At 35.2% G+C, this 19,214-nt stretch overlaps 1 protein-coding gene across 1 annotated transcript in view; it reads right to left on the bottom strand.

The window, feature by feature from the left end:
* Cdh10 (cadherin 10) overlaps window positions 1–19,214 on the bottom strand; it is a 193,382-nt gene that overhangs the window by 13,482 nt on the left and 160,686 nt on the right. Inside the window, exons 6-8 of the mRNA XM_051150993.1 lie at window positions 13,516–13,703; window positions 11,932–12,185; window positions 6,958–7,094 (exon numbers count right to left, since the gene is read on the bottom strand). Of these exons, the coding sequence (XP_051006950.1) occupies window positions 6,958–7,094; window positions 11,932–12,185; window positions 13,516–13,703 (579 nt within the window). The remainder of the gene's footprint in view (window positions 1–6,957; window positions 7,095–11,931; window positions 12,186–13,515; window positions 13,704–19,214) is intronic.

Raw genomic sequence — 19,214 nt, 5'->3', positions numbered from 1 at the left:
ATGTCATTACTTCATGTTGAAGATAGTACTATTCACAAGAGTCAAAAATGTAAAGTGTCCATCAAAAAAAAAAATATATATATATATATATATATAGAGAGAGAGAGAGAATGAGGTACACGAACAAACCAGAATGAGTACAGTTATAAATAGAATAAAATTAGACATTAGAAGACAATATGGGGTCTAGAGTGACAGATCAGAGGTTAGAGCACTGCCTGCTTTTCCACAGGTTCTGAATTTAATTCCCAGAAATCACATGACAACTCACAACAGTCTATAATGGGATCTGATGCCCTCTTCTGGCAAGCGGGCATACATGCAGATAGAGCACTAATATACATAAAATAAATATTTTTTTAATTCACTTTACATACTGGTCATAGCCCCACCCTTTCTCTCCAGTCCCACCCTTTCTTTTTACCGCATGTACCCTCTCTTATTACTCAGAAAAGTGGCGTCACCCTCCCATTCATCTCAGCTCATGAAGTCACATCAGTTCTGTGTGTGTCCTCCTTCCCTGTGCAATGGGTAAGGCTGTCCCGCCAGAAGGAAGCAGTCAAAAAGAGTCCACATCATAGACAAACCTCTCTTCCCTTACTAGAGGACCCACAGGAAGCCTGAGTAGATAGAGCAGAGATTGAGGGAACGTCCAACCAATGCCTGGCCCAACCTAAGACCTACCCATTGAGAGAAAGCCAAGCTCTGACACTATTAAAAATACTCTGCTTTCTAGGACCCTTTGTATCCTTTTATTTTGCTATTCTCCCATGTGTCTCTCATTTAGAGTCCCAACAGGATGCCCTCCCCTCTGTCCCAGTTTCCTGGTAAGTGAAGGCTTTCGTGGGACATGCCCCTTGGGCTAGTATGCAGATATAAGTGAGTATATACCATTTGATTCTTTCTGCTTCTGGGTTAACTCACTCATTATGATCATTTCCCGCTCAAACTAAGGCACCAGCCAAGGACAATACAGGAGGTAAACTTTAAACCCCTTCCCAGATCTAGCCAATGGTCAGAATATTCTCCACAGTTGAGTGGAGAGTGCGATATGACTTTCTCACATACTCTGGTGCCTTACATTTGACCATGTCCCCTGGAGGGGGAGACCTGGTGGGACTCAGAGGAAGGACAGCAGGTAGCCAAGAAGAGACTTGATACCCTATGAGAATATACAGGGAGAGATAATCCCTCTCAGGAACAGTCATAGGGGAGGGGAATAATGGGAAAATGGCGGGGGGCGGGGAGGGAGGAATGGGAGGATACAAGGGATGGGATAAACATTGAGATGTAACAAGAATAAATTAATAAAAAAAGAAAAAAAAATACTCTGCTATGCTGGCAGAAAGTAGCCTTAGCAGAGTTGCCCTCTGAGAGGCTACACCTAGTAAAGGTTCAAAAGAGATGTTGAGACTCACAGCCAAGCATTGAGACATGTATAGGGAGTCTTGTGGGAAAATGGGGGTTGGGGCAGAAAAGGACCTGGAAGTGATAAGAGCTCCACAAGAAGACCAACAGAGCCAATTAACCAGGGCCCAGAGGGGCTTGCTGAAACTGAAGCACCAAACAAGGACCACGAATTAACTGATCCTAGCCCTCCTACACAGATGTAGAAAAAAAAATTAAAGAAGAAAACAATATGGATGGAAGTGGAAGTCTTTATAAGTAAGGCACACATCTAGACATGTACCACATGGTTGAAGTAGTACGTTGAGTGAAAATGCTGATGCCACAGAAACTGAAAGAAGCATGGTGGTTTTCAGTGGTTTTGGAGAATAGAAGTAATTTAGGAAACTGATTGAAATACGTAACCTAAAACAGTACAGAGTATATTAATATGTGAAATTCATGCTCCAATGTATTAATCAAATAAAAAGTTTAAAGAAAAGTTGAGACAGATTAAAAATAAAACAAAGACATAAGGTTTAGCCTATGTTAAATATTTGGGCAAAGTAAGTGTGATTATTACTATCCTATAAATTTTTCTCTCTTTTTTCTACTATTTTTTGTATTTATACAAATACATATGTAAAAAAAATGTCATTCAGTGGAAATTCAGCCTGTATTACAGTTTGAGAGAGCCTACTATTGTTTCTGTACAATTTTATTTTTCCTAAATTAATGATCCTGTAGGGGTTAAACTGGTGTCTGATCAGGTTGACTCACAAGGCTAAAACCTTATAAAAGAAATGCCACAGGGTTCTGAATAGTTTGAAATATAATTATCTTCTCTTCTTGACATGGAAAAATATGACCTTAAATTCAACTTCAGTTTTAGTCTTGCCTGAATCTTCTTGCATGTACTCAGACAAGTAGGGCTTATTTTACAAGTGTTCAAAATTTTACTGCGTGTGATACACCTTAGTAAGTGCATCGTTTGGTTGAGAGTTTTTGCTACAGAGTCAAGTTGAGCTACATTGCCTCTCAAGTTTACCCACCACTCACGAATGTTAACTTTTTCAATATATTCCAGCTCTCCTCTGCCTCAGTTTATGAAATACATATCAAAGCAAAATTTCCTGTCTCATTCCTGGACAATTTGATAACAAAGTTTTTAATAAAGCATCAATTTCCAGATTAGGCCTCAATATATGTGAATTAGCACTGAAATCTTCTTTACCACCATTAAATACCTTCTTCATTTCCTAGGAGTTTGGGCTAATTTTCATCACAATAAACATATATGTATAGCAAAAATGTATAAATGGTGCTAACAGTTTCCCTCCATTTACATGGAACTGATGAGTATGTGGGCAAGAGATAGGAAGAAATGAGAAATTAAAACAAGTGAACATCAAACACACACACACATAAAACCTGCTGTTCTTCTGGGTTCCTATAGCCCTTATTTTTAGATTGTTTGCTAATACTTACAGGTATCTGCAGCTAGAAGTGGACCTTTCTTTCCCTCTTTCTTTGTTGCTACAGAGAAGAGTGGAAAGGTATGTTCCTAGAATGTGCTCTCTTACCTATCGATAGTGTGAAATGTAAGCAAAATGTTTATTTTTATTATTTCTAACTTATTAAACTTAAATCATGTTGAGAACTCCATCTTCTAATTATGCTAATGCCATTGAAAGAGATGAAGTTTTATATGTAAGAAATTGCTTTGCGAGACCCTTTCCTAACACAATAGGAAGTCTCTTCCGCCTCCTTCTAAATAACTTGAGGTTCTTTGAATCCAAAGCTAAATCCACAAGGGATGGATGTGCTTCATAAAACATAAGGCCTGGAGTCATCTACTCAGAATACAGTGCTTACACTAATCTTTTTGCTGGCAGATGCTACAGCTTATGTATAAATAAAAATATAAAGCATTCCAAGGAATGCTGAATAGCAGCTGGCTTATATTTACCACCTGAATCTCCCTCAGAATCCTTCAGGGAAAATGTACTATAACAAGAAGGCATGAGCTATAAAGACTTTCAGGATGCATGTCCTCAAGTGAGGCCTTTCTTGTGCATTCATAAGCTTTTCCTATCATCCAGAAGGAGATAAGCTTGAATCATTCTCTTGAATAGTCAGGCTTTCAAAAAAAAAAAAAAAAAAAAAAAAAGAAAGAACTGGAACTTTTCTGCATGCATTGAACATTTTTAATATAAATTATATATATATATATATGCATTATCATATGTAATGATAGGAATGCCATGATTTCCTATGTGTTCTAATGTCCCAGATTTATTGTGAAGTTACTGATTGTGACCTTGATTTTAGAGTTTTGCATTTTTCACCTGGTATTTTAAATAATTTTTTTAAAGAAAGAAAAGAATTATGCCATGGAGTAATGCACTGCATAATTACCTGAGTCAGACCGTACTTGTCACATGATGTGGATTTTGCTGTGCAATATAGAATTAAACTGTTAGAGGCGGGACCTGGGAACACATTGGTGAAAGGTTCATTTATACAGCCTCTGTCCTGCTCAAAGGCTTGGTGTGGGACAAACTTACCATCAAACCAGTACTTAAAGTTGGGTGAAACAACTCTTATGTTTTTTTTTTCATCCATTCTCATGGCACTGAATGCCCAGAACAGCATAATGGGACTCTGGCTACATGTGCTTGGCAGGTGGGCATTTCCAGCACTTATTCCACAGATTGATTTCACTTAAGGGCAAGAATAGGCTTAGCTCTTAAGAAGTAATTGGCTTAGCTTTTTACAGAATCATAATTACTTCAACTAGCTTTAGAAGTTAAATTTCTCAAAGTATCTGAAATAGAAAATGCAATTCCAAGTTCAGTGAGCTTGAATAAGGATCTTGAGCTGAGCACACAGCACAAACAATCAGGATCCAGAAGCTCCAAATTGGATCTAATTAGATATGGGGGAAGACGAAGAAATAGAAGTTTTTCTTATAGGAAAAAGTATGTTTTTAAATGTGTAGCCTTAAAAGACACTGATGTTTATAACTCCCCCAACAAAGCACGGTCTTTGATGAAGGCATGAGTGAATCTTTATTTCAGATCCCAGCTAGAATTATGAAGCTAAACTCACTAGTTTGAGGCTTTTAATGGTGGTTTGACTAGAATATATGCACAATACAGAGTCTCTAGATGACTCAGACCTGGTCTTGGTCTGTAATAACTGCTTCTAATAGCTCTGTCTTCATGGCTATGTGTAGATTAAATATTACCTGTGTGTGATTTATAGGCAGTTTCTCAGTATGGCTCAGGTAAAAATTGAAGCTTCTTGTTAAAAGTGTACAGAGCTGTTCTAACTTATAATTGATACAAGGAGTTGGGGACTATGAAAAAGTTTTTATCAGCTGGAGTATATGACATTCTACCTCTCTTATGATGTAATGGACTATAAATTTAAGTTATAGCCTTGTTGATACCATCTCAAATTTCGTAATGATGTTTGAATTTTTTTTCTGTAGGATTTGACAATGCTTTTGTAGTTTGAGGACCTCCCCAACATCACTCTCATCCAGACTCTGGCTTTCTGTGGGTATTAGTAGTCACGTCTGGATCCATAATGATTTTCAACAGTCTACTGAACAGTGACAATGACCTCCACAAACAATGATGCATTCCTCTCTGGGGCAAAATCTGCTGCTATTTTAGAAATGTATGCATCTCAGACTTTAACTTGCTATTTTCTTATTGGATGAACTATTGATTGTTTTTTAAAGCATGCACAGAATTAATTGTTAGATCTAGAAATCAAATAATCAATTTGATTCCCAGTTTATGGCTTCAGGCATCGTGACTTTAAAATTACAAAAATCTCCATGGACTAAGCTCTTCAACAATCAGGTTAATAAAATTATCATCATGAGAAATTCTAATTTAAAGTCCTTAAGAGTAATCTCTGCTTGCATCCTGGCCTGCTGTGGGTATGAGAACTTGGAGCTGGCTACTTTCTACGTTTAGCTCTGCTAGATCAAGATGCATGAGGGAAAAAAATGTTGGAAGATTAAACTCGGACTTTATAGCATTAGTGAGACACACCCAGCACTGGATTTCACCTGGAGGAAATAAAGTGCCCAATTTATACATATCTCAAGGCATTACACTTGCTTTTTTCTCTAGCTTGCCTTATCTTTCCATAAGTGTTGTGAATCCAACACAGGACTGATAGCTCCTTATTAGAGGGAGTTATTATAAAGAGTTAAGGAGGCCATCATATAGCAGCCAAAATGATGTGAATTTCAAGATGTGAACAATTCTCACCATAAAAAGCAAGGAAAATAAATAAAGCCGCTAACAATTAAATGAATTTTTAAAAAGGCAGCAGATCTGAAATAGAACTGGACAAACATCACAGAGGAAATAACATACTCTAAAAGGTCAGAATGAAAAATTAGTTGACAGCTTCAGTAAGAGATAGATTAAGCAAAAGGAAAGAATAGAGCCTGAAGACACATTTTTTGTATTGGTAGTGTTGGACAGACAGAACAAAACAGTATGAAAGCATTGAGAGAAAATGTAAGAGCTGTGGGGTACTCTTAAATAAACAAATTTTTCACTTACTGGCATATCTGAGAGAAAAGGGCATAGAAAACCTTTTTAGTAAAATAAAAGCAATAAACTCTGCAAATCTTGGGGAAAACATGGGCATCTCAGTTCAAGAAGCATTTAGAGCCTAAATTTTAGACCCTCTAACATACATGATCATAAATGCACTTCACCACAACATAGGAAAATTGTTCAAAAGTCCAAAACAAAGAAAGCATATTACAGTCTGCAACAGAGAGCAATGTCAAGCACATTTAAAGGCAAACACACTACACAAATAGAAGATAGCTCAGAAGAATTCTAAATGCAGAGATGTGTTCTCATGTGATAGAAAACAGCTTCCAACCAAGATAATTATACCCAGCAAGTTTCCTTCACCATCAAAGGAGAAAAAAAAAAAAAAAAAACTTCCAGAAAATGTGTAAAGGGAACTCCTGACCAGTAGACCAGAATTTCAAAATGATTACAGGGAATCTATACCCAAAAGAGAAATAATGTGAAAAATACTGTTAATAAAAACATGAATAAATTTAAGATTAAAGATGTAAGACAAAATTATAAATACAAAGAACTTTCAAATTTACAAACGGAAGAAATAACCAAAATATATTCAAAACAACTTGAAAAATATCAAAATAATATACTAAATTTATATATCCTAAATGTTTCAACACTTAACATTATTTTAAATAAACCAAATATCTACTGGGCATAAAAGAGACATTTAGACAATTCAATACTCAAGGCAGGTCAAAATTCCCGAAAGAGAAGAAATAACATTTTAATATAGCTGCAATATGTTTAGCTATTCCTCAGTTTAGAAATAACGGAAATGATGAAAAAAATTGACATTAAAAAAACTAGTTAAAATGCACCGTGAAATTTAGTTTGTATAGAGAGAATTATTTCAACATAAAATGAACATACAAATATGGTAAAATTCAGGAAGCAAAATATTCACAATATAAAATATTCATTTAATATAATTCCTTACTGATCTCGGCGGCTATAACGGTAAGATTGTGCCATTGAGATAGTTCCCGATCAAGGGGCTTTGACGTGTAAAGTGATCCATTCCCAGAGTGAATGTTAAAGATCCTGTCAAGGTCGGTATGGCGATCCAAAGTAAATCTAAAAATACGGTAAAAATAGATGATAAAGAAAATGCATGGAAATAATTTGATGGTTTGTAGAAACAAATGATAAAATATAAAGATATACATTTTACTCATGATTATAGGAAACCACAGAGCTGATGTAGACTATGAACTATTGCAGTTTTGCCAACTGGAATAGCTACACATGCATCACTCAAGGCATGAACCAGCACCTTATTTTGCATAGAGACACAAGTTCTACCAATGTGCAATACTTAAACTAATCCCTGTTGCCATATAAAGTCAACTGATGATGATGTAATCTGGGACACAGAATAGTGTGCATCACATGTAGTTTTATTATCAACTGACTGTACACAGTAACCAAACCTTCCAATCATAAGTATTACAATTGCCCATTATAAATGGTCAATGATAGAAACTCAGTCTTTTTTATTCATAATAAAATTGGAGGCAACACTGTTTTCATCAAATCAGTAAGTACATTGTCAACTTGTGATTTCTAGCTGTGTGTGTGATATCAATGCAGCTTCATGCTTTTAAATTGCATGTATCATTATAAAAAATGTCTTAAAATATTTTAAAATACTACAGTTCAGTATAAAAATGCTTATATGTTTGTAAAGAATATAATCTTTATAAATAAATACAGACAATGCTTCTGGAAGCTGGTATCAGGCATCTTGCTGTATGTTGTTTGAAAGCATAATGCCAGCATATGTCACCAGGGTGGCATAATCAAGGTAAGCACCGTTATCTTTATCAAACCACATATCTTGCCATAATCAAATAAAGTAAATCATTATATGCCTGCCACTGGAATAATTTGCAAATAAAAAATTAACTCACTGCTAAAAAAACGAAGTTAAATTTTTACCTCCTTCTAACAGTCTTCCATGATGGTCCATGGCAGCAGAAACAGTTTGCAACCTTCTAACTTAAACTATCCTATACTAATTCTCACCATTTGTGACACTGTATTTTAAGTTGTTTCAACACAAATTTGAAATAGGAAATGAGGAAATTATCAATCCTACTGCTAGTGTTACCAGGACTCAGCACCAGATTCTAAATGACACTCACTGAATATTACTTGACTCTCACAGGCAAGCTTCTCTTAGTGGACAATACTTTCAAGTATGAGAAAAATATGCAAATAATTATGAAATTAGAGAAAATACTTCATTATTTGGCATGTTGGAAAACCTCAAAGTCCCTTACTTGTGGAGGAATAAGATATGAAGTTGCAATGTGTTGATTAATACATAAAACACAATAAATATAGTGTATCAGTGACCACTCGCAATAATAATAATATTATTATTATTATTAAATTTATTTATTCATATTATAACCCGATTGTAATCTCAAGGCGCTTATCTTCCTGGTTCCAACCTCCCTCCCTCTTCTGCCCTATTCACCTCTCCTAGACCTCTGACTGGTGAGGTCCTCTTCCCCCACCTCCTGACCACAGCCTATGAAGTCTCATCAGGATAGGCTGTATCCCCTTCCTCCATGTGGGCACAGGGCCTCTCAGGCAAGGAGCAGTGATAAAACCACTGGTACCAGAGTTCCTGTCAGAGACATCTCTCGCTCCTGCCCCTCATCATGTGGAGAATGAGCTGTCCATTGGCTACATCTGAACAGGGGGTGTCTAGGTTCTCTGCTTGCAATGTCCTTGGATGGTGAAGCAGTTTGTGCAGGCCCCCTTGGGCCCAGATGCTAACTTTAATAGTCTCCTTGTGGAGCGTCTGACAACCCTGGTCCTTCCATCCCCCAACTCTTCCTAAACAATTCACAGTTCTTCACCCAGAGTCTGACTTCTATTGCCAGCATCTGTCCCGATCCCCCAATAGATGGAGTCTCTCATAGGACATGTATGTTCTTTTTATGTGTGTTCTTCCTTGTTACTGTACTTCAATTTAAACAGTAATAAAATACTATTGAGGATTATTTGACAGTATCTATAAAGCAGACATAAGAAATCTGCATTAAACTTAATTTTTATAGTGTGTTTGTGTGTGTGTGTGTGTGTGTGTGTGTGTGTGTGTGTGTGTATGCACATACCACAGTGTATACATGGAGACCAGAGAACAAACTACTCCATGATAATTTCTTTTGATCCATCATGTGGCTCCTAAGACTTTAAAGCCAGTCATCAACCTGGCAGGAACAGTGCCTATCCTCTGAGCCATCTTGCCAGGCAGGATCTGCCTTTTGAAATGTGATTCACAGCATATTTTTATTGCTATCTGTTTATTTGCCAATTATGTGGTAATTTTCACTTTGCATCTTAAAAATTATTTCCAGAATATGCTTAAACAAAATTCTTTGATTTATGTATAAACGAGTTACCCTAAATAAAACCCTTTTACCATATATAATGTGAACCATCCCACAAATGTATGACAATAGCAACCATATTATCTCCGAGTGTCTATAATATTTCCTTGATATAACTGGAAATTAGTTCCAGTTGAAACCAAATTTCTCAGATGCTGATGATCAGATTATAAACTGGCATAAAATTCAAACAGCCATATAGAAATCCTGCAAGCCTTACATCACTTGTAGATGTTTTGAAATCTAATATGACCTAAATGTGTGATAGTAGGTTTCAAAAAATCTTTATTTGTTCAGCCTAAACCCAATCTTATTTTCCAACTATTGTCTTTTTCTATCCCTTACATCACCTAGGGATTTTTTCAACTCCTAATGTAATGCAAATATATACTGATACCGATGAAAAGCCTATGTCTGTTTAGTACAGGCAGAATTTTTCTAAATATTTTCTATTTTTGTCAAAAGGATGAATGCATGGGTGTATAAAGCATTATCTATAATATATAAGTGTGTGTTCAGGCCAGGTGTGGTGGCACACACCTTTAATCACAGAACTCTGGATGCAGACGCAGGTGATCACCATGAGTTCGAGTCCAGTTGGGACACAAAGAGAGTCCAGGACAGCCAAGACTACATAGAGAAACCTTGTCTAGAAAACAAACAAACAAACAAACAAACAAAAGATACATCTAGGTTCTAAGTAAACCATAACATCTAAGACTATTTATTTTCATCTTCTATATCTAAGGTAGAAGGAAGTCAAAATATACCACAATCAGCATGGAGTAAACTCATTGTCATGTAGGTCATCATATCTAGCATATGTAAATATATTTTTTTCTCTAGTACATAGATAAGTGTAGTTATTAAACATATTAATTTATGTGTAAATGCCAAAAGATAGATTTTATGTATGAAATTTACCACTCTATATTATTGTGTTGAGAAACACCTTGTTATTATAACAATACCACTTGGCTGAATTCATCCCTCATGACAGTATATATTGTTTATGCATAAATAAAATAATTTAGTTTAAGCATATTCTGGAAAAAAATTTAAGAAACAAAGTGAAAAGTACAACACACTTTTCAAACAAGCAGACTGAAAATGAACAAATAGAAACAGTATATTTTGGTCATTTGGCATGTTTGTGCAGGGTTCTTGCCTAGCATTCTGAAGCTCCTGGTTTGACTCCTCAAAACTGCAAAGCATGCCTCTAGTGGCATAGGCCAGAAATGCTAGAACTTGGAAGGTAAAGACCGGAAGACCAGAACTTTAAGGTCACCTTTGAGTACATGATAATGGTTGTGATCAGTATGAGTTACATGAGCTGACTTAAAACAAACAGGCAAAACCAATGTATCATAATTTAAAAGCTGTTTTCGAAACAATAACCAAGAGTAGAACCTACTTCTGGTGCATCTCTGGCTTGAAAATGTTATGTATTTAACGGGAAAAATCAAATGTCTATATTAGTTATTTTAAAAAATTCAAAGAAAATGAGAACCTATGCAATATAGAAATTTTAATAAACATCTAGAATAGAGGCCTTTCTGGCAAAGTTCAGTTGGCAAGTAGGATACTCTTTTTCTTCTGCCAGTACATAACTTGGTGTGGAATGCATGAATATAAGATGATTTGCATAACATGTGTGAATAAATTACATAGAGAGCTATATTACTTCCTGCCTAGTACGATTTGAAGACTGCCAGAAAAAAACAGAATTGTTCACTTGAGTACACTCAGAGTCCCATGAAACATGAAACTGAAGGTTCTTCACATTTTAAAGCTGAACAATTCACAAGAGTTCATTCAGAAACTGCAGAACAAACATTTGAACTCATACTTAAGTGGGTCGCATCCCACTTAATTCATCTTCATGAGAATTAGATTAAAGAAGAAAACCCAAAACCCACAAAAAACTAACAGATAAGGGGAAATGTACAATTTTATGCTGAACAGTGAACATAGATAGTTATATTTCTCTAATGCACCAGTGAAAATGTCAATGAAAACTTTGAATCCTGTTTATTATATGTCCATCACATCTCATGTCCCTTTGAAATTGCATAGGAAGGAAAGCAAACAAGTACAGAAACGATTCTGGTATTACTGAATATTCAAACCTTAAAAATAGCTGTACAAGAAGAAAAAGAGAAAAAACACAACATCAAAGTCTTCAGTTTTGCCATAGATGGAGTATGCCTTTCTACCCGTATATACCAACTATGTATCATTAATGTGTATCCGTGATCAGAACAGTCAAACTTCTAATGATTCAAACACATGACATAAACCATTAATATAATAGAAAAGGGAAGAGCCAGAAAACTATAACGCTGGTGTATACGTTGCCTATGACATATCATTCAAACCACCTCTTAAACTCTGTGTACAGCAACTTTATAGAGATTTACAGAGACTCTAGTAAGCAGTGGTAATTTCATGGTCTCTATGAGCCTTTGAAACCTGTTTCTTTTAATCTTACATGTTAACAAAAATACCTGATAGGACTGGAAGCCGAGTCTGGGTCTCTTGCCATTACAGTGCCAATGATTGTGCCCACTTCAATATCCTCATGAACCTCAAACAGATAGGAGGATCTACTGAAAATAGGAGGCTCGTCCACATCTTCTATGGAGATTTTCACCATTGTAGTATCTTTGAATGGCCCTAGGTAATAAAAACGTGGATCCACATGGGTATTTTCTGCCTCCACCTTCAGAGTGTAAAGTCTTCGGCTCTCATAGTCAAGTGGCTGTATAAACACAAAAGTCTTGACATTAGCATTTGAATAGTGGGATGTCTGTTCGCCTCCAGTCACAGCAGGATTTTAAAATACTACAAACTGTTCATTAGTAAAAAGTAACAAAAATTAGACACCGTTTTCCGTTGTGCCTACAATTTATAATTGTAGGTGTCCTATATGCAGTGTTTTGGCGACGTAGAAAAATATTTTGATTTTTGTATGTAGAAATTTGGATGAATATTATAGCTTATTTCATAAGGATGGTAATTCCATATAAAGCATGGTTTGATATGTTATGCACTTCTGTATGTACATGTACTTGATGTCATACAAGATATGATTCAATTTTATAAAAAATTATAATTTAAACATATGAGACATTTAAAAAAATCTATGTGAAAGTATTTCCATCAATGTAAGAAAAATATATACCAAGCTTATGAGTATACAAATTTGTGATGTATAATAAAATAAAAAGAACATTTGTTATTAAGATAATTTAAGTGTCACAGAATTAAAATATAATCCCTTGACTCATAAGTATTTTGCAAAAATGTTGCTTGCTTAATGTTTGTATATCGTCTTAATCAGAAAAGCAAAAGATTCCTTTGGAATTACTGCTACTTTATGCTTGGTTATTGCTCCTTTCTGGCTATGAGAAAATGTGGCTTTTTAGCACTGTTAGTCACTCAAAGTAACAGCTAGTTATGTGTCCTTTTCCTTCAACAGCATCTCGGGATAACTGTATTGGTTTCCAGTACCTTAATAGTTACTCTTTTCATGGCATTGCATTTGGATATAAATAAAAAATTTTCTTACTTTTTCTTGTAATAATAGAGCCAACTACAATAAAACCTGGCTACCTCTAAATTCTATCACTGAGCATATGTTAGCATAAAATATTAATTTATATGGCAGAAGGGAAAATGTGAACAATTAAATTAAGTTCCAATCCATTCTGTCTCTTTTTATTAGCAACTCTAATTATTGGCTCATACATCTGGATAGCTTGCTATTTTTATGCTTCCAACTGTGATGATATATTGCCACTATTGGTTATTAATTGCTCTTAAGAAAACATTGTTTTTACAGTGAGTTTTTAATAACATTGCTAAGAAATATAATTACACATATATTTACTTGCATGTTTTCTGTTCAAATCCCAGGTTTGTCAGAATGTCTAAATGGGTCTGTGGTATCAGACCTTCTCATTTACAGTCCTAAAAAAACAACTGAACCAACAGTGCTATCTCTTTTCATAGCTAATGAAAAAGCAAATGGGACACAATGCAATCTCTACTCTTTAAACAGATACACTTATTATGGGGACGCTGAATACCTTTTTCACAGTGATGATGCCTTCCTGTGTGTCCTTCTCAGTTATAATGTCAAACATATCTGTCCCATCTCCATCAATAATATGGTAATCTACTTCAGCGTTTTTCCCCGTGTCAGCATCGGTTGCCTTTACACTTCCTACAGCTGTGCCAACTGGGGAAGATTCAAGAACTCGAAGATGAATGTTGTCTGTAAAGAACAAAGAAAATATATAAATACTAATATGTACATCCATATATATGTATATATACACATATTACTTTTTTCTTATATACACACATATGTGTAATGTAAAAACAGTTATATATATATACATACATATATATACATACATATACACATATATATATAAGAGAGAAGTGATTAAGGAGGTTTTTCTAGAGAATATTCAAAGTAAAATGAATGTAAAGAACATTGTTTAACTTACATTCTATGACAGATGTTGATGAATTAATGCTTTGAGTATATTATTAAAAACTACAAGAAAAATAAGGAACTTTAAAGTTATTTGTCTCTATATAGCATTCCTGTTAACAATTCAGGAGTTCTGATTTTGAAATATAGTTTATTTTATGTGAATAGGTAGTTTTGGTGCAGAAAAACAACCTGAATGCACTTATGAAGTAACAACAAAACACCTAATATAGAGTGAACATTCATACTCAATGTTTTTCCATGCTATGTGTAGTTTATGTAATCTCTTACTCTAGTTGCAGATCAAAACAGTTCAGAAGCCCACAGAATCAGTAAAATGTATAAAAATCTCATTTTTATTTGTGACAACAAAAATAATGAACTGTCTCTATTAGAAATAAAAAGACGGCAATGGGTTGTAAATTGAATAAGTTAAAAAAAAAAAAGAAAAGAAATTTATGAAAAAACTCAGAGAATCATTGTCTCATTTCTTGGAGCACATCTGAGAAAGTAAAGCTGAAAGTGTATGCTTTGTAACTTTGAAGTGAAAGAAATACAGAGAGGCTTAGGGAAAAAAGAAATAAAAAGATGCACTTTGCAGAGTATAAACACTGAATTCTGAAGAAGCCTTTTTCATTGTGGAACAAAACACTGATATTTCTAAGCCCTTGATGTACTGGTACATGCTTCCAGCATGAGCATCCCCTACTGCTCATGAGATTTATATTTGAACACCTGGTCATAAACTATAATTTTGATAGGTTAATAGGCTGTAAGCACACTCCTGATTATAGCACTCATGTGCCCATACAGCTTAATTCGTCTTAGTACACATAACAAGATCCAGACCTGTTAACTTTTCCTGGTATTACCTTCATATTTCTTTCTTAGCTTCTTTTATCTTAGCTGCTTCCATTTGCACTAAATTAGACCATATTTTTTTTGGATAAATATTTCTCTATGTTAATTTCTGTATTTTTCTTATGGTAATGCCTACATTATAAATTCTTTCCACATTATCCTCAGATATCATCAGAGAGTTCACTAAATACAAAAAGATATCCTTGATATGTGCTCTTTCAGGCACCATGTAATGCTATAAAAGCAGTCTTAGCACAAGTGAGTTTCTTTCAACATGCTGTTGGAGCTCAACATGGTGTAATCCTATGATTTTCTATGTATCCTTATTTGTACTTCCATTATGCCAGTGTTGACAGCAAGACTCCACTCTTCCCTTGGCTACTCTCTACTGATGCTACTTGCTCTCAGTCTTTCATTTGTATGGAACCCCTGAGCTCCAAATAGCACAATGGTTCAGTTGGTGAGGTGCCTGTTCAAATGTAAATTTATTATAAAGTCACTGAATAGTAGATGAAAAAAATCAAAAGGGGAACTGTGCAGTACTCTTTTTATCCCATTCTAACAATTAGTTTTTATTTTCAATATGTACACCACAAAAGTATAAAGTGAATTAGACTCTGGATACTTTTTTCCACATTGTATTCCCAATGGGTTCTTTTTACTATTGTAAATATAAACATTTATTTGTAGTATGGAATAGTAGTTGCATATTGCAAAGAAGCTTCATAATTTGTTTACTAAGTCCTATGTCTTCCTAAATCCAAGAAATGGTTAAAAACTCACAGTCAGTCCACAATGCAACCCACTTACACAACTTTATGACAATTTTGATATAGTTCATTGCTTAAAGCATTTACTGTACAGTATATAGATCAAGTTATGAGGAGACAGGACATTAACCCAGGTACATGTTCCCAAGTGCTTGTGACTACTCATTGTAACTGCACATACATGCATATCATACACAAGCACGAGAAGAAAAGACAACCCCAAAGCATCCTTGAGAGTTTAAAATAATAAAAAAATTAACTTCTAGATGAAGTAAGTAAGGCAACAAATTTGAGGATCAAAAACTCAGCAATCATAATGGCCTTACACTATCTCAGAAAACTTGGAAAAAGGCTTCTTCAAGATCCAGCTATTCCACTGCTTGGAATATACCCAGAAGATGCTCCAGCACACAACAAAGACATATGCTCAACCATGTTCATAGCGGCCTTATTCATAATAGCCAGAACATGGAAACAGCCTAAGTGTCCCTCAGTAGAAGATTGGATAAAGAAACTATGGTACATTTACACTATGGAATACTACTTAGCTATTAAAAACATGGAATTCCCAATATTTGTGGACAAATGAATTAAACTAGAAATGATCATAATGAGTGAATTAACCCAGAAGCAGAAAGAGTCAAATTGTATATACTCACTTATATCTGGACACTAGTCCAAGGGGCATGTCCCATGAAAGTCTTCACATATCATGAAAGTGGGATAGAGGGGAAGACATCTTATTGGGACTCTCAGTGGAGAAGTATGGAAGAATGGGGTAATAGATGGATACAGAGGGTCCTAGAAATCTACGATAACAACATTATGATGGGTGGATTGGGGCCCAAGGGGGTCAGCTCAAACTATTGCACTAACCAAGGGCAATACAACAGTAAACATCGAACCTTTACTCTGATCTACTCAAGGGACAGGACGTTCTCAGCAGTTATATGGAGAGCGGGGACTGACTTTGACATGAACTCTGGTGCTGCATATTTGACCACCTCCACTTGGTGAGGAGGCCTGGTGGCACTCAAAGAAAGAATAAGCAAGCTACCAAGATGAGACTTGATAGCTTATGACCATATAGTGGGGAAGATGTCCCCCTCGGTCATAGATCTGGTGGAGGGGAGTAGGGTGAAAGCAGGAGGGAGGGAGGAATGGGAGAACACAAATGATGGGATAACAATTGAGATGTAATATGAATAATTTAATAAAAAATTAAAAAATCATAGTGGCCTTAATCATAATAGCCAGAACATGGAAACAACCTAAATGTCCCTCAATTGAAGAATGGATAAAGAAACTGTGGTACATTTACACTATGGAATACTACTCAGCTATAAAAAACAAGGAAATCCCGAAATTTGTGGACAAGTGGAGGGAACTAGAAATGATCATACTGAATGAGTTAACCCAGGAGCAGAAAGACACACATGATATTTATTCACTTATAATTGGACACTAGCCCAAAAGCCATGTCCCATGAATGTATTCACTTGCCAGGAGATTGGGATAGTTGTACGGACATCCTATTGGGACTCTAGGTGAGAGAAGTATGGGAGAATGGGGTAAATAGAAGGATCCAGATAGACCTAGAAAGCTACAAGGCAATGATGATCCGCAGATTTGGGCCCAGGGGTTCTGCTCAAACTATTGCACCAACCAAGGACAATACTTGCAGTAAAGATCGAACAACTTCTCGGATCTAGCCAATGGACAAGATATTCTCCACAGTTAAGTGAAGAGTGGGGTCTGACTCACACATGAATGCTGGTGCCCCATATTTGACCACTTCCCCATGGTGGGGAGACCTGTTGGCACTCAGAGAAAAAATAAGTAAGCTACCACGATGAGACCTGATAGTCTATTACCATATAGTGAGGGAGGAGGTGCCCCTCGATCTTAGACCTACGGGAGGGGAATAGGGTGAAAGCAGGAGGGAGGGAGGAACGGGAGGACACAAGAGATGGAATAACAATTGAGATGTAATCTGAATAAATTAATTAAATAAAATTTAAAAAAAAAAGAAAGTTGAAATGCCAGGCCTAAAATATATTATGTTATTAAAAGTAGATTGTTAAATTCTTATTTAAAAAAAAAAAAACCCTCAAGAATTAGAAGGAAATTTCAAAAGGCTTAAACAAATGCAGTAAAAGAAGCTAAACACACTGTGTCAACATAAAATAGGACTACAGAGGAAAGAAATGTATTGCTTTACATAATTATAAGCAAAGAAGAAAGGAAATGAGTGGCTTGAGTATTAAATGTAACATGATGACATAATAAAGTAACTCAACACCCAAAGAGACAATAGTTAAAAAACAAACACAAAGTATGGTGAGGTCATAAAAAAATACACAAGAAAAAACACAAAAATACCAAACTTAATTTTAAAGACTTCCCAAATAAACAGATATTTAACAATTGTGATCTAACCTACCTTTGTTTTTTTTTTTTCTTTTCTGTTACTTATTTGTTTTGTTTTGTTTTTGAGATAGGGTTTCTCTGTGTAGCCTTGGCTGTTCTGGACTCACTTTGCAGACCAGGCTGGCCTCGAACTCATAGAGATCCGCCTGCCTCTGCCTCCCAAGTGCTGGGATTAAAGGCGTGCACCACCATGCTTGGTCCTTCTGTTACTCCTAAAATACCATTTTATGCCTTTCAGCATACTTTTTAAATATAAGCAGTTTTGATGGTTTCCCTCTACATGGTGTTTAGCTGCATCACATGATATCAGGTTGTCTTATGACTAAGAAAGTGATAGCTGATTAATTGCTTTCTATGTCCCTGCCAGTTTTCACCAAGTTAAGTTACTATGAATTTATTTATAATTGATGGAATTGATGGCTCTCCTATGGAGAATGCATTGAGTTTATACAAATGTCTTTCTTATGTCTCATAAAAAATCACCCTAGATTTTGCATCAATCAGTAACATAGCCATCATAATTAATCAGAACTTATGATGGCGATCTTTTTCAGTTTCTATAGCTTCATGTTTATGATGTGGAATTCTGTAAAAGAAAGCTTTCCTTTCCCTATTCAGCATTAATCATTTTATAGTTATAGAGATTATTAGTGACCAGTGTGACATCAAGAAGAGTTTCTTCACTTTGTTTTATTTTTTCTTCTTGACTCTAACCCTCTAATAGACTAATTTCCTCCTGTAGTTTTTCTAGATTCAACATTGGTAATCTCCCACTTGTCTTCAGTGTCTATCAACCTCCCTTCAAAATATTTCCCCATTATTACTTAAATCTTAGGATCAAGATATTCTAGATATTTTTATAAGTTTCTTACTCAAGATATGAAATACAGAAGGTATTCGTATAGTTTTAACTCACGAGAAAAATAATTCAGAAAAAATTTAATGATGTAAGGTGTTCTATAAACATGGAATATTGAATGCTTTAGTTATAATGTGTAAATATGTTAAAGACAAAAAGAGAATAACTACATATACTTGAAATTAGAATCTAATACAATTTTGATAGAATAGTTTCAATAGCAATAGGTTAATATCCTTAGCACATCATTTCTTTCAAATAAACAACATGTATATCTCTGAAAAGGGATTTTCAATGCCCTAGATAGTAATTTAATATTTAAGAATGTAAATAGAAAAGGTCATTAAACACAGTGACAGGAGTACT

Source organism: Acomys russatus, chromosome 9 (genome assembly GCF_903995435.1).
Source record: "Acomys russatus chromosome 9, mAcoRus1.1, whole genome shotgun sequence".
Taxonomy (NCBI): domain Eukaryota; kingdom Metazoa; phylum Chordata; class Mammalia; order Rodentia; family Muridae; genus Acomys; species Acomys russatus.
Note: the sequence above shows the minus strand (reverse complement) of the source record. Positions and strands in the feature narration are given on the sequence as shown.